This window comes from Cherax quadricarinatus, chromosome 96, assembly GCF_038502225.1.
Source record: "Cherax quadricarinatus isolate ZL_2023a chromosome 96, ASM3850222v1, whole genome shotgun sequence".
In the NCBI taxonomy this organism is placed as follows: domain Eukaryota; kingdom Metazoa; phylum Arthropoda; class Malacostraca; order Decapoda; family Parastacidae; genus Cherax; species Cherax quadricarinatus.
In genome coordinates, this window is record NC_091387.1 from 3187820 (window position 1) to 3202988 (window position 15169).

Consider the following 15169-nt stretch of genomic DNA (forward strand, 5'->3'; position numbering starts at 1 on the left):
AGTGTGGTCAATACTGCAAATTGCCCGGCAATGATGGTTGAGTTTTTGTTGTTGGTTTATAGGGCCATCACAGCTTACACTGTTTTGTTTACTCAAGTTTTTGTTGTTGGTTTATAGGGCCATCACAGCTTACATTGTTTTGTTTACTCAAGTTTTTGTTGTTGGTTTATAGGGCCATCACAGCTTACATTGTTTTGTTTACTCAAGTTTTTGTTGTTGGTTTATAGGGCCATCACAGCTTACATTGTTTTGTTTACTCAAGTTTTTGTTGTTGGTTTATAGGGCCACCATAACTTTGTTTTGTTTACTCAAGATTTTGTTGTTGGTTTATAGGGCTACCATAACTTACCTTGTTTTGTTTACTGTGCCCCGTGGCCTGGTGGCAAAAGCTCTCGCTTCAAACGGTGAGGGTCCGGGTTCGATTCCCGGCGAAGGGGTGGAAACATTGGACACCGGTTGTCTATGTTCACCCATCAGTAAAATAAGCACCTGGGTGTTAGTGAACTGGTGTGGGTGGCATCCTGGATGTTAGTGGACTGGTGTGGGTGGCATCCTGGGTGTTAGTGGACTGGTGTGGGTGGCATCCTGGGTGTTAGTGGACTGGTGTGGGTGGCATCCTGGGTGTTAGTGGACTGGTGTGGGTGGCATCCTGGGTGTTAGTGGACTGGTGTGGGTGGCATCCTGGGTGTTAGTGGACTGGTGTGGGTGGCATCCTGGGTGTTAGTGGACTGGTGTGGGTCACATCCTGGGTGTTAGTGGACTGGTGTGGGTCACATCCTGGGTGTTAGTGGACTGGTGTGGGTCACATCCTGAGACAAAACTGACCTCATTTGCATGAAATGTTCAGCATAACAAGTGGCTTTCTATATAGAAGTATGTCAGTGATGGCAGCTACGACTGTATATTTTGTACATGCACTTGTACTGATAAAGATATATTATATTATATATTACTCGAGATTTTTTAATAATGGCCATTGTTGAACCAAGATTTTCGTTGATTTTCAAGCTCACTTATGACTTCTCCATAACAATTCCAGCAAACAAGTAGTGTGGCATATTCTAATTGTGTTACTTGGGTCCTTCCCCAGAATGCCACCCACAACAGTCAACTGAGACCCAGGTACCTATTTACAAGATAAACAGGGGCAGCAGGCGTTAGGAGACTTGAATATACATCTAACCAGGGGTGTGAAACCTGGTACCTTCGGTTGTAACCGAACTGTCTAGTGATGGACATCCTAGAAAGATCGATACATATTACAAGGACCTAAATGAATATAAATCACTTTGACACTTTTTTGAGTTATCCTAGACAATTTACACATGTTAAAATATGTAGAGGTATACATAAATACTACACATTTATGTGTACCTGTACCTAAATAGACATATTGTGGGAATTTATTGAGTGGTGGCCCGGTGGCCTGGTGGCTAAAGCTCCCGCTTCACACACGGAGGGCCCGGGTTCGATTCCCAGCGGGTGGAAATTCCGACACGTTTCCTTACACCTATTGTCCTGTTCACCTAGCAGCAAATAGGTACCTGGGTGTTAGTCGACTTGTGTGGGTCGCATCCTGGGGGACAAGATTAAGGACCACAATGGAAATAAGTTAGACAGTCCTCGATGACGCACTGACTTTCTTGGGTTATCCTGGGTGGCTAACCCTCCGGGGTTAAAAATCCGAACGAAATCTTATCTTATCTTATCTTCCAAAACATCCCACCGGACCATTGTAACAAGCAGTAGAGGCCCTTAGAATCCATGCCGACAAAATATGGAGTGGAAATCATGAATGAACACATTATTGTTGTATTTACACTAATTTGATTGATTACAGATTTTCGGAAGAATTAAGAACTAATAATAGAACCAAAATATGTAGTTTTAGGCTTTAATATGATTACATTAGTTACAAATTAGTAGAGACACCTAGCGGTCGTGCAGTGAACTAGAGGGAGAGGATACTGGTAGCCATCTTCTCAACAAGATCCCCTCAAGGAAGGTTCCTTGATGTTGGTGAGGGGCTCTTGATTTAGGGAATTGGATCTGTGCTCCAGTTCCCCAAATTAAGCCTGAATGCCTTCCACATCCCCCCCCCAGGCGCTGTATAATCCTCCGGGTTTAGCGCTTCCCCCTTAATTGTAATAATAATTCTCAACAAGATTAGAGTATTTACTTACAAATTTCCATTTTATGAGTCCCACACTGTTTCCCAATGTTACCTGGCAGTAAACATCGTTCAACAGAGACCTTCCCTACGAATCTATGGATGCAAGTCCCCTCAAGGAAGGCTCCTTGACGCTGGTGAGGGGCTCTTGATCTAGGGAATTGGATCTGTGCTCCAGTTCCCTGAATTAAGCCTGAATGCCTTCCATCCCCCCATAGGCGCTGTATAATCCTACGGGTTTAGTGCTTCCCCCTTGATTATAATAATAATATGGATGCAAGTCTTCTCCAGACCCGATGGTGATATTTTTTTCTGTATTTAACCCCTTGTCACGTGGCCACAATACTGGGTTGGGAAAATCAGGGATAGTTACGGTTAATAGGCGTTCCCATGACCAATAATCAGGTAATTTGTGATTGATATTGACTATAGTGTTGTAGAAGCCACTTGTGAGACGGTGTCAAACTCCTTGGTAGAGACAGCTTCTCACAGGAAGGCAGGTATTACGTACACAGTTTCATGTTAAGGTATACTAAGAGGCATGTGTCTATCGCTGCTTCATAGCTTTTAGTAAATTTATTTAGGCATAGGTTCACATGCCTACAGTTATCACACATGAAATCGCTCAGATTTTATTTCCTATTTACACTGGTAATTTTTTTTTTCTTATTTACAATCACACGTTTTATTGTGTAAGTTTATTCAGGTATACACAAATACATAGATTATCATACATAGCAGCATATGTGTAGACAACTGGTGTGGGTGGCATCCTGGGTGTTAGTGGACTGGTGTGGGTGGCATCCTGGGTGTTAGTGGACTGGTGTGGGTGGCATCCTGGGTGTTAGTGGACTGGTGTGGGTGGCATCCTGGGTGTTAGTGGACTAGTGTGGGTCACATCCTGGGTGTTAGTGGACTGGTGTGGGTCACATCCTGGGTATTAGTGGACTGGTGTGGGTCACATCCTGGGTGTTAGTGGACTGGTGTGGGTCACATCCTGGGTGTTAGTGGACTGGTGTGGGTCACATCCTGGGACAAAACTGACCTAATTTGCGGGAAATGCTCAGCATAACAAGGGACTATCTATATAGTAGTATGTCATTGATGTCAGCTATGATCTGTATACCTTGTACTAGTAGAGATAAAGATACTATCTAAAATTGCAGGTTACTATGGCCGAGTGAGGCATGGTAAGCATGTCGACAGAGCGCGTGGGTGTGCGGAAGAAAGCAGAGAATAATAATGGACAGGCAAATACAGGAGCTGCGGGGCCAGTGGAGGAAACTCCGAACCACATCGTCTACAGACGGGTTAGTTACCCCTCTCAAGTCGTCCATTGTTGAATATGGAGAAGGATGGACAGGGATGTAAAGTCGAACCGTGGCCCTGGTGGTTGCAAGTCCAGCGATTTACCACTGGGCTGCTAGATGCTGGACCTGTGGCTGCTGGGGTTGGACCTGTGGCTGCAGGTGCTGAACCTGTGGCTGCAGGTGCTGGACCTGTAGCTGCAGGTGCTGAACCTGTGGCTGCAGGTGCTGAACCTGTACCTGCAGGTGCTGAACCTGTGGCTGCAGGTGCTGAACCTGTGGCTGCAGGTGCTGAACCTGTGGCTGCAGGTGCTGAACCTGTGGCTGCAGGTGCTGAACCTGTGGCTGCAGGTGCTGAACCTGTAGCTGCTACCCCGTCCATCCATCTGTTTATTTATTAACACTCGTTTATTGCGAGCTGTATTTAAGTTCATAATCAATATTATATTTTTAACACAGTCGCCTTCTATCAAGATAGTTTACTTTAATATAAGCTTAGATTCCACATCCCAGATTCTTCTTAAATCATCCTCGTTCCTCTGCAAGCCAACTCTGTCTTACCCCCAACTCTCAATAATTTTATCATTCAGTTTACCTTGTACGTATACCCAATATTCTTTTTTTATTATTATTATCACACTGGCCGATTCCCACCAAGGCAGGGTGGCCCGAAAAAGAAACTTTCACCATCATTCACTCCATCACTGTCTTGCCAGAAGGGTGCTTTACACTACAGTTTTTAAACTGCAACATTAACACCCCTCCTTCAGAGTGCAGGCACTGTACTTCCCATCTCCAGGACTCAAGTCCGGCCTGCCGGTTTCCCTGAACCCCTTCATAAATGTTACTTTGCTCACACTCCAACAGCACGTCAAGTATTAAAAACCATTTGTCTCCATTCACTCTTATTCCCCTATAATTCTTACATTCATGGTTTTACCAGTCCTTGAAAGTACTTTCCCTTCTTTTCTGGATATATTGCACAAATACCACCCACTTCATAACTATAACCTATCTGTCCCACCTGCTGTTGCCCCAGTGTGGATATTATTATTAACGTACTGCGAAGGCTTACTCAGCCCTGTAACAACTTCAGTCAGTATTATCATGGCTGGCTCCTCCTCAGGAAAATTAATGAATAGAAAAAGAAATGATTCACGAAGATAAACACTATTATTTAGTAGTGCAAAGATAAAACATTGAAACATGAATGTGTATCCTAATTTAGAGAAAAATGAAATGGAAAAATGACATTTGAATTCAACGCTAATGTGTACAGTTATATTGGGTTGTCTGGTTGAGGTTGACAGTCTCGTAGAAATTGTAGCTGTTGATGTGGGGGTCACAGGTGTTGAGTGATAACCCATCGAGTAGTTCTTCACAGAGTCTATAGCCTTAAATAGTCTTTCCAGATGACAGGAACGCAGGTTCTTTACCACTGCGAAGATGAGGGGTAGTTGCCTGTGGTTTACTGCAAGTAATTAGGTAGGTAGATAAAAATGACCGTCTCATGGCCTCTTTCAGTCTCCTTCAACACTTTTCTTTGGTTGCCAGATGACCCGAGCTGTCATTCCAAGCTGGAAAGAGACAAAAGTTACCCACTGCTTAAGAAATCATTCTCCATAAGTATAGTATTTAAGAGAAGTGGTGATTGTCCACAAGCATAACCTGGGACTTAACACTGAAAGGACTAAGTTCATTATTGGTCAAAAGTGAAGCTTTCAACCAATATATCCACTAGTATAGGAGCAGAGGTTTTTACTTACAGTTGTGATGGAAGCCGTGAGTCAAGTGATTACTGTTTGGTCCGAGCCCCACACGTCACCTTTTGGGATGGAGAAAAGGGTAGGGGGGGATAGCTGGAGCTAGACTGACCCTACCTTAACAAGCAGACTGGCAATCAAACTATCGTCACCATATACTCGCTCGTTACTCCTATCTGTTGAACTTTTCCCTCGTATACAACACTTGGGTATCTTTAGGTATCTTGAGGTGACCCGGTGGCCTGGTGGCTAAAGCTCCCGCTTCACACACGGAGAGCCCGGGTTCGATTCCCGGCGGGTGGAAACATTCGACACGTTTCCTTACACCTGTTGTCCTGTTCACCTAGCAGCAAATAGGTACCTGGGTGTTAGTCGACTGGTGTGGGTCGCATCCTGGGGGACAAGATTAAGGACCCCAATGGAAATAAGTTAGACAGTCCTCGATGACGCACTGACTTTCTTGGGTTATCATGGGTGGCTAACCCTCCGGGGTTAAAAATCCGAACGAAATCTTATCTTATTTTATCTTATCTTTATTGTGGACACGTTTCTCCACACTGGCTTCATCAGTCCAATAGGAAGAGTGGTGAAGATCAGAAGGAGTTTGAGATAATCAGTCCCTCAGCCTGGAGTCGATGTAATCACCCCATCGAAAGATCCCCAAGTGCTGCACATTGTGTCTTAATTTATTAACTAGTCGGGTCTCTGTACCATTTGCCTACACTGAATTTAGCTTATGTCCAGTTATTCTTCAGATAGAACCAATGCAGCACCCCTTGCAGATTACACAGGTGACTCAGATTACACAGGTACTCGGAGATTGCACAGGTGACTCATTACACAGGTATCTCAGCTTCTTCCACTGTTACAGATGGAGAGGTTCGTGGAACAGATGCAACAAGAAGACACAGGTGTCTCATTACACAGGTATCTCAGCTTCTTCCACTGTTACAGATGGAGAGGTTCGTGGAACAGATGCAACAAGAAGACACAGGTGTCTCATTACACAGGTATCTCAGCTTCTTCCACTGTTACAGATGGAGAGGTTCGTGGAACAGATGCAACAAGAAGACACAGGTGTCTCATTACACAGGTATCTCAGCTTCTTCCACTGTTACAGATGGAGAGGTTCGTGGAACAGATGCAACAAGAAGACACAGGTGTCTCATTACACAGGTATCTCAGCTTCTTCCACTGTTACAGATGGAGAGGTTCGTGGAACAGATGCAACAAGAAGACACAGGTGTCTCATTACACAGGTATCTCAGCTTCTTCCACTGTTACAGATGGAGAGGTTCGTGGAACAGATGCAACAAGAAGACACAGGTGTCTCATTACACAGGTATCTCAGCTTCTTCCACTGTTACAGATGGAGAGGTTCGTGGAACAGATGCAACAAGAAGACACAGGTGTCTCATTACACAGGTATCTCAGCTTCTTCCACTGTTACAGATGGAGAGGATCGTGGAACAGATGCAACAAGAAGACACAGGTGTTCCCGTCAAGACGGTCAAGAGCTTTATCACTAAGATTCCTAGCGTCTTCACAGGTGTTGATCTCATCGCCTGGATGATGAGGAACCTTGACGTAGATGATCAAGGTAAGCCTTCATTATGTACGTAACAGTATCAAGGTAAGCCTTCATTATGTACGTAACAGTATCAAGGTAAGCCTTCATTATGTACGTAACAGTATCAAGGTAAGCCTTCATTATGTACGTAACAGTATCAAGGTAAGCCTTCATTATGTACGTAACAGTATCAAGGTAAGCCTTCATTATGTATGTAACAGTATCAAGGTAAGCCTTCATTATGTACGTAACAGTATCAAGGTAAGCCTTCATTATGTATGTAACAGTATCAAGGTAAGCCTTAAGGATTAACACCCACAGTGAGACTTTATCATCCACAGTGGGGCTATATAGCCCACAGTGAGACTTTATCATCCACAGTGGGGCTATATAGCCCACAGTGAGACTTTATTATCCACAGTGGGGCTATATAGCCCACAGTGAGACTTTATTATCCACAGTGGGGCAATATAGCCCACAGTGAGACTTTATTATCCACAGTGGGGCTATATAGCCCACAGTGAGACTTTATCATCCACAGTGGGGCTATATAGCCCACAGTGAGACTTTATCATCCACAGTGGGGCTATATAGCCCACAATGAGACTTTATCATCCACAGTGGGGCTATATAGCCCACAGTGAGACTTTATTATCCACAGTGGGGCTATATAGCCCACAGTGAGACTTTATTATCCACAGTGGGGCTATATAGCCCACAGTGAGACTTTATCATCCACAGTGGGGCTATATAGCCCACAGTGAGACTTTATTATCCACAGTGGGGCTATATAGCCCACAGTGAGACTTTATTATCCACAGTGGGGCTATATAGCCCACAGTGAGACTTTATTATCCACAGTTTACCTGGAGTTTACCTGGAGAGAGTTTCGGGGGTCAACGCCCCCGCGGCCCGGTCTGTGACCAGGCCTCCTGGTGGATCAGCGCCTGATCAACCAGGCTGTTGCTGCTGGCTGCACGCAAACCAACGTACGAGCCACAGCCCGGCTGATCAGGAACTGACTTTAGGTGCTTGTCCAGTGCCAGCTTGAAGACTGCCAGGGGTCTGTTGGTAATCCCCCTTATGTGTGCTGGGAGGCAGTTGAACAGTCTCGGGCCCCTGACACTTATTGTATGGTCTCTTAACGTGCTAGTGACACCCCTGCTTTTCATTGGGGGGATGGTGCATCGTCTGCCAAGTCTTTTGCTTTCGTAGTGAGTGATTTTCGTGTGCAAGTTCGGTACTAGTCCCTCTAGGATTTTCCAGGTGTATATAATCATGTATCTCTCCCTCCTGCGTTCCAGGGAATACAGGTTTAGAAACCTCAAGCGCTCCCAGTAATTGAGGTGTTTTATCTCCGTTATGCGCGCCGTGAAAGTTCTCTGTACAGTGGGGCTATATAGCCCACAGTGAGACTTTATTATCCACAGTGGGGCTATATAGCCCACAGTGAGACTTTATTATCCACAGTGGGGCTATATAGCCATAGTGAGACTTTATTATCCACAGTGGGGCTATATAGCCCACAGTGAGACTTTATCATCTACAGTGGGGCTATATAGCCCATAGTGAGACTTTATTATCCACAGTGGGGCTATATAGCCCACAGTGAGACTTTATCATCTACAGTGGGGCTATATAGCCCATAGTGAGACTTTATTATCCACAGTGGGACTATATAGCCCACAGTGAGACCTTATCATCCACAGTGGGGCTATATAGCCCACAGTGAGACTTTATCATCCACAGTGGGGCTATATAGCCCACAATGGGTTTTATCGAGCTATGGACATAACAGAGCTCTACATAGAGCGTTTTTCTGCATGACTCTATCTTCATTCTTTAAAACATCGATAATGGCGCAGAGAAAGAGCCGAAATATCTAGTTTTTATATCAGTAAATAACCCACACTCCGGATTTTGATTATGTAAGAACAGGTAGGCCTTGGCCATGTATCTGTAAAACTAGAGGAACACTGTAGTAGGCCTACATGCCCCTGCTAGGCATATCAAATTGCATCCTGGTTATTTGTCCAGGATAATTTCCAAAATACCCAAAAATATTTTTAGTGTCCCTACTAGGCTGACTGATACACTTATAGACAACTTTCTCTCCGAGCCAATATTATTATTACAATCTAAACTAGGCGTTAAACCCGAAAGGGTCGTGCCTTTCACTACAGGGGATATTCAATGAGGGATGTCTCTCGCAAGGTATATATATATGTATTATATATACTGGGAGTTTATTAGTTATTTTGGGTATTATTTATTTATGGTGGTGAGTGGGTGACATGCAGTCTTAATGACCCTCGTGTAGTAGTCTTGAAACGCCATTAACCAAACTTTCACTCTGCGTCTTGTCCTTTTTGTTCTTCGTCTTCTCCTACTCCACGTCCTCGTTCTCGCCCTCCTCGTCCTCCTCGCCCTCCTCGTCCTCGTCCTCGCCCTCCTCGTCCTCCTCGCCCTCCACGTCCTCCTCGTTCTCGCCATCCTCGTCCTCCTCGCCCTCCTCGTCCTCCTCGTTCTCGCCCTCCTCGTCCTCCTCGCCCTCCTGGCCCTCTCCCTCCTCGTCCTCGCCCTCCTCGTCCTCGCCCTCGTCCTCGTCCTCGCTCTCCTCTTCGGTCTAACACACTCCAGTTCTAACCCGCCGTAGTCTTCACTGGTTCTGGAGAATGCTAATCCTATGGATTACCACTAGACATGATCCCTGGGGTCCCAAAATCAATGTTCTCACCCTGATTACTCGCTTTTATGACGTCTCTGGCCACAAAAGAAGGGTGCACTGTATAGATTTCTTGCATTTCGTCCGTTTTTTCTACCTGGCGAAGCGAAGAATTTCGTTCAAGGGGACACTTAGATAATTTGAATTTTTTTTTCCTGCTTTTATTGTCTTTTATCGCACCGGTCGTCTCCTACCGAGGTAGGGGATAAAAAGGGAAGTAGATGAACCATCATTCACTCAATAGCTGTCTTGCCAGAAATGCTGTGACATCACATTTTAAATGATTAATTAAGTTTATGCTTTAGGACCCCTAATCCCGGAGGGGCCCCAGAAGCCACTATACCTGGAGTTTACCTGGAGAGAGTTCCGGGGGTCAACGCCCCCGCGGCCCGGTTTGTGACCAGGCCTCCTGGTGGATCAGAGCCTGATCAACCAGGCTGTTACTGCTGGCTGCACGCAAACCAACGTACGAGCCACAGCCCAGCTGGTCAGGAACCGACTTTAGGTGCTTGTCCAGTGCCAGCTTGAAGACTGCCAGGGGTCTGTTGGTAATCCCCCTTATGTGTGCTGGGAGGCAGTTGAACAGTCTCGGGCCCCTGACACTTATTGTATGGTCTCTTAACGTGCTATAGGCCACATTGCTTAAAAATTTTGGATCTACTGTTTGTGAAGGGGTTGCGAAGGGGCCCCCATAACACTTCAAGCTTCAGGATCCCAAAAATATAGGTCCCCCACTGCCTCCTTCAGAGTACAGGCATACTGCCTCGTACCTCCAGGACTCAAGTCCTTCTAACTGATTTCCCTGAATCTCTTGATTAAAGTTACCTTGCTTAAGCTTCGTCACAATATTAAATACTCTCGTTCATCCTGACTCACGAAATCGTAATGACACGATTGCAAACAAACCATACCCCTGACCGCGGGTTCAATCCCTGCCGGGGTATGGTTTCTCGTTCATCCTGTTTTGTTCCATCATCTCTAAATGTCCCACCTCAGCTTTCTGAATAATAATATATGTGGTAACCTCAAACGTTCTAATGCCTCAGTCTGAATTCTCTGTATAATATTCACACAACACATTGTTGTCAGACATCTGCACTATACCTGGAGGGGGTTCCTGGGGGTCAACGCCCCCGCGGGGCGGTCCATGACCAGGCCTCCTGGTGAATCAGAGCCTGATCAACCAGATTGTTACTGCTGACCACACGTAAACCGACGTAGGAACCACAGCCCGGCTGGCCAGGTACTGGCATTATGTGTCTGTCCAGCTCCCTCTTGAAGACAGCCAGGGGGTCTAGTGGTAATCCCCTTCATGGGCTGCCCTTGCTCTCCTCGCTGCAACGTTTAAAACCCATATCTCACACTCACAGTGTTGGTATCACTGTACTCTAATACATTCCATTTATTATTTTCACCTCAATACAAGACCTGTATTCCCCCCCCCCTCGTCTATTCTATGGTTCACCTCTTCCTTCGTAGGCCTATCTGCTGACATGTCCACTCCCAAATACGTAAATATATCTATTTCCTCCCTCATAATAATAATTAATCGTAATTTTTGAAGGGGTGGATTGGTAAGCCAGCAGAAGGTCTCCGTCAGATGACCAAAAGCTCCAGTTGAGGGTCATGATATAACTAAGACCCGCGTCTGGAAATACTTCTCCTGTTTCCTAATGAATCTAACCTAACCTAACTTAACTTAACTTAACCTAACTTAACTTAACTTAACTTAACCTAACCTAACCTAACCTAACCTAACCTAACCTAACCTAACCTAACCTAACCTAACCTAACTTAACCTAACTTAACCTAACCTAACCTAACCTAACCTAACCTAGCCTAACTTAACTTAACTTAACTTAACTTAACTTAACTTAACTTAACTTAACTTAACTTAACCTAACCTAACCTAACCTAACCTAACCTAACCTAACCTAACCTAACCGAACCAACCCAACCTAACCTAACCTAACCTAACCTAACCTAACCTAACCTAACCTAACCTAACCTAACCTAACCTAACCTAACCTAACCTAACCTAACTTAACTTAACTTAACCTAACTTAACTTAACTTAACTTAACCTAACCTAACCTAACCTAACCTAACCTAACCTAACCTAACCTAACCTAACCTAACCTAACCTAACCTAACTTAACCTAACCTAACCTAACCTAACCTAACCTAACCTAACCTAACCTAACCTAACCTAACCTAACCTAACCTAACCTAACCTAACCTAACCTAACTTAACCTAACTTAACCTAACCTAACCTAACCTAACCTAACCTAGCCTAACTTAACTTAACTTAACTTAACTTAACTTAACTTAACTTAACTTAACTTAACTTAACTTAACTTAACTTAACCTAACCTAACCTAACCTAACCTAACCTAACTTAACCAAATCTAACCTAACCTAACCTAACCTAACTGCCTCCTTCCTCCCTTTCATCTGGTATACTCAGGTGTATTTTTTTTTTATTATTATTATCACACTGGCCGATTCCCACCAAGGCAGGGTGGCCCGAAAAAGAAAAACTTTCACCATCATTCACTCCATCACTGTCTTGCCAGAAGGGTGCTTTACACTACAGTTTTTAAACTGCAACATTAACACCCCTCCTTCAGAGTGCAGGCACTGTACTTCCCATCTCCAGGACTCAAGTCCGGCCTGCCGGTTTCCCTGAACCCCTTCATAAATGTTACTTTGCTCACACTCCAACAGCACAAATGGTTTTTAATACTTGACGTGCTGTTGGAGTGTGAGCAAAGTAACATTTATGAAGGGGTTCAGGGAAACCGGCAGGCCGGACTTGAGTCCTGGAGATGGGAAGTACAGTGCCTGCACTCTGAAGGAGGGGTGTTAATGTTGCAGTTTAATTCTTACGTTTTCTCTCTCTCTCTTGTCCCCTTTACCCTCATACCAAGGCACTAACTATGTATACTCTCTGCCAGCCCCTACCTACCTTATGTCTTTCATTCATATACTAAATATTACATAAATATCCCGCATAGAGTCACACTTTGTAAGTGGTCGGACAGAAACGTTGTCAGATAAGATTTCGCTCGGATTTTTAACCCCGGAGAGTTAGCCACCCAGGATAACCTAAGAAAGTCAGTGCGTCTTCGAGGACTGTCTAACTTATTTCCATTGGGGTCCTTAATCTTGTCCCCCAGGATGCGACCCACACCAGTCCACTAACACCCAGGTACCTATTTGCTGCTAGGTGAACAGGACAACAGGTGTAAGGAAACGTGTCGAAATGTTTCCACCCGCCGGGAATCGAACCCGGGCCCTCCGTGTGTGAAGCGGGAGCTTTAGCCACCAGGCCACTGGTGTGTAATGTTCTGGTCACTGTGTTGTATTTTGTTCTATATACTGAATCTATACACCAGCCCCTTCAATAGTATATCTCCACCTACTTGTAATAATAATAATGTCTTTATTACTACCAGTACATGTACAAGGTATACAAGTACATGTACAAGGTATACAAGTACATGTACAAGGTATACAAGTACATGTACAAGGTATACAAGTACATGTACAAGGTATACAAGTACATGTACAAGGTATACAAGTACATGTACTAGGTATACAAGTACATGTACAAGGTCAACAAATATATGTACAAGGTATACCAGTATATGTACAAGGTATACATGTACATGTACAAAGAATACAAGTACATGTACAAGGTATACAAGTACATGTACAAGGTATAAAAGTACATGTACAAGGAATACAAGTATTTGTACAAGGTTTACAGTACATGTACAAAAGTAAACAAGTACATGTACAAGGTATACAAGTACATGTACAAGGTATACAAGTACATGTACAAGGTATACAATGTACAAGGTATACAAGTACATGTACAAGGTATACAAGTACATGTACAAGGTATACAAGTACATGTACAAGGTATACAAGTACATGTACAAGGTATACAAGTACATGTACAAGGTATACAATGTACAAGGTATACAAGTACATGTACAAGGTATACAAGTACATGTACAAAGTATACAAGTACATGTACAAGGTATACAAGTACATGTACAAGGTATACAAGTACATGTACAAGGTATACAAGTACATGTACAAGGTATACAAGTACATGTACAAGGTATACAAGTACATGAACAAGGTATACAATGTACAAGGTATACAAGTACATGTACAAGGTATACAAGTACATGTACAAGGTATACAAGTACATGTACAAGGTATACAAGTACATGTACAAGGTATACAAGTACATGTACAAGGTATACTAGTACATGTACAAGGTATACAGATCATAGCTGACATCAATGACATACTACTATACAGAAAGTCCCTTATTATGCTGAGCATTTCCCGCAAATTAGGAGAATTAGTGTGCACTACCTAGCAGAGTTTACTGCCAGAGGGGAATCATAGGCCTGTGTCCCGCGTGAAAAAAATAATAATAATTGAACTTTTCGTGTCAGAGGAAAGAAAGTCTCCCTGATAACATTGAGTATACATAGTGTATAGTGTATACTACAGTGGCTCCCTAGTATATTGATGATAAAGGCTAAAGTGTCATTTGAAAACAGGTGAATTTGTAAATGAAGTGATAAGCCTATAGAGGCAGGTGCCAGAAGTCGCCAGAAACTTACCACAGGTCAGCTGTTTTAATAATCTTCCTGGCTTGCTAGTGTACTCGCATATAATCTAGTGATACCAGTGAATAGCAGAATACAGTGTTGTAGTAGCAACTAACCAGTATTATAATGGTACTTAGTGGAGTGGAGTGACTTTCATTAGTTTCTTTTTCTTGAAATACCAGACATATACTGTGAATTTCATATAACCTGTAGTTACCAGCGGTCGCAATATACACAACGAGAAGCAATTATTACTCAAGAAAAAGCGTCCTTCCTCCAAAATTTGCACCAGTCAACTATAGTGATAATATAGCATTTATTGTGGTGGAGACGGAAAAAAACTAGAAAAGCTAGATACAGCGATTGATAAACAAGGGTCGAGGTAGACCGTTCGTCATTGTAGGAGCTGCCAGATATCACCGGCTCTTCAACACGCAAGTTATACTTTAGTATCAGTCAAATCACATATTACTCGGGTAGATAATTTCCAGTAGATCCTTCATGTGTTAGCTCAAATCACCGACCAGTATGGTTTAAATAAGTGACCCACTGATCAGATCAGATCGACTGGTCCGAACCCTTGACTGGTCCGAACCCTTGACTGGTCCGAACCCTTGACTGGTCCGAACCCTGGACTGGTCCGAACCCTGGACTGGTTTCAAACAGTTTCGTTGGACAATAAAGCAGACTGTAAACGGATGGGGTTGTAGGCGCCCTTATAAACACAAACATTAAAAATCAGGAACGTGACGGTAAGCTGTCCAATATACAAGTACAGTTAGAAATAGAAATACAAATAGCAGAGCTTCATTTAAGGAGGTTATTAATAGAGTATTCAAGAGGTTGCTAGTAGAATTACAGTAAATCAACCATTCAAATCATTATGAAGCTGTGTGTAGTCTGCAGTCAGTCAAACAAACGGGCTTCCACATGGATAAATTGTTATTTTTGTGGAAATTGGTGTCACGCCCCTTGTGCAGATGTCCAAGAACTAGCT

At 43.7% G+C, this 15169-nt stretch overlaps 1 protein-coding gene across 5 annotated transcripts in view; it reads left to right on the forward strand.

The window, feature by feature from the left end:
- The window catches only part of LOC128701743 (regulator of G-protein signaling 7), a 114470-nt gene that overhangs the window by 57196 nt on the left and 42105 nt on the right, over nucleotides 1–15169 (forward strand). For all 5 annotated transcript variants that reach the window (XM_070105006.1, XM_070105005.1, XM_070105004.1 and 2 more), the window contains 2 exons: nucleotides 3337–3480; nucleotides 6693–6840. In XM_070105006.1, the coding sequence (XP_069961107.1) occupies nucleotides 3358–3480; nucleotides 6693–6840 (271 nt within the window). In that variant the 5' untranslated portion in view covers nucleotides 3337–3357. The remainder of the gene's footprint in view (nucleotides 1–3336; nucleotides 3481–6692; nucleotides 6841–15169) is intronic.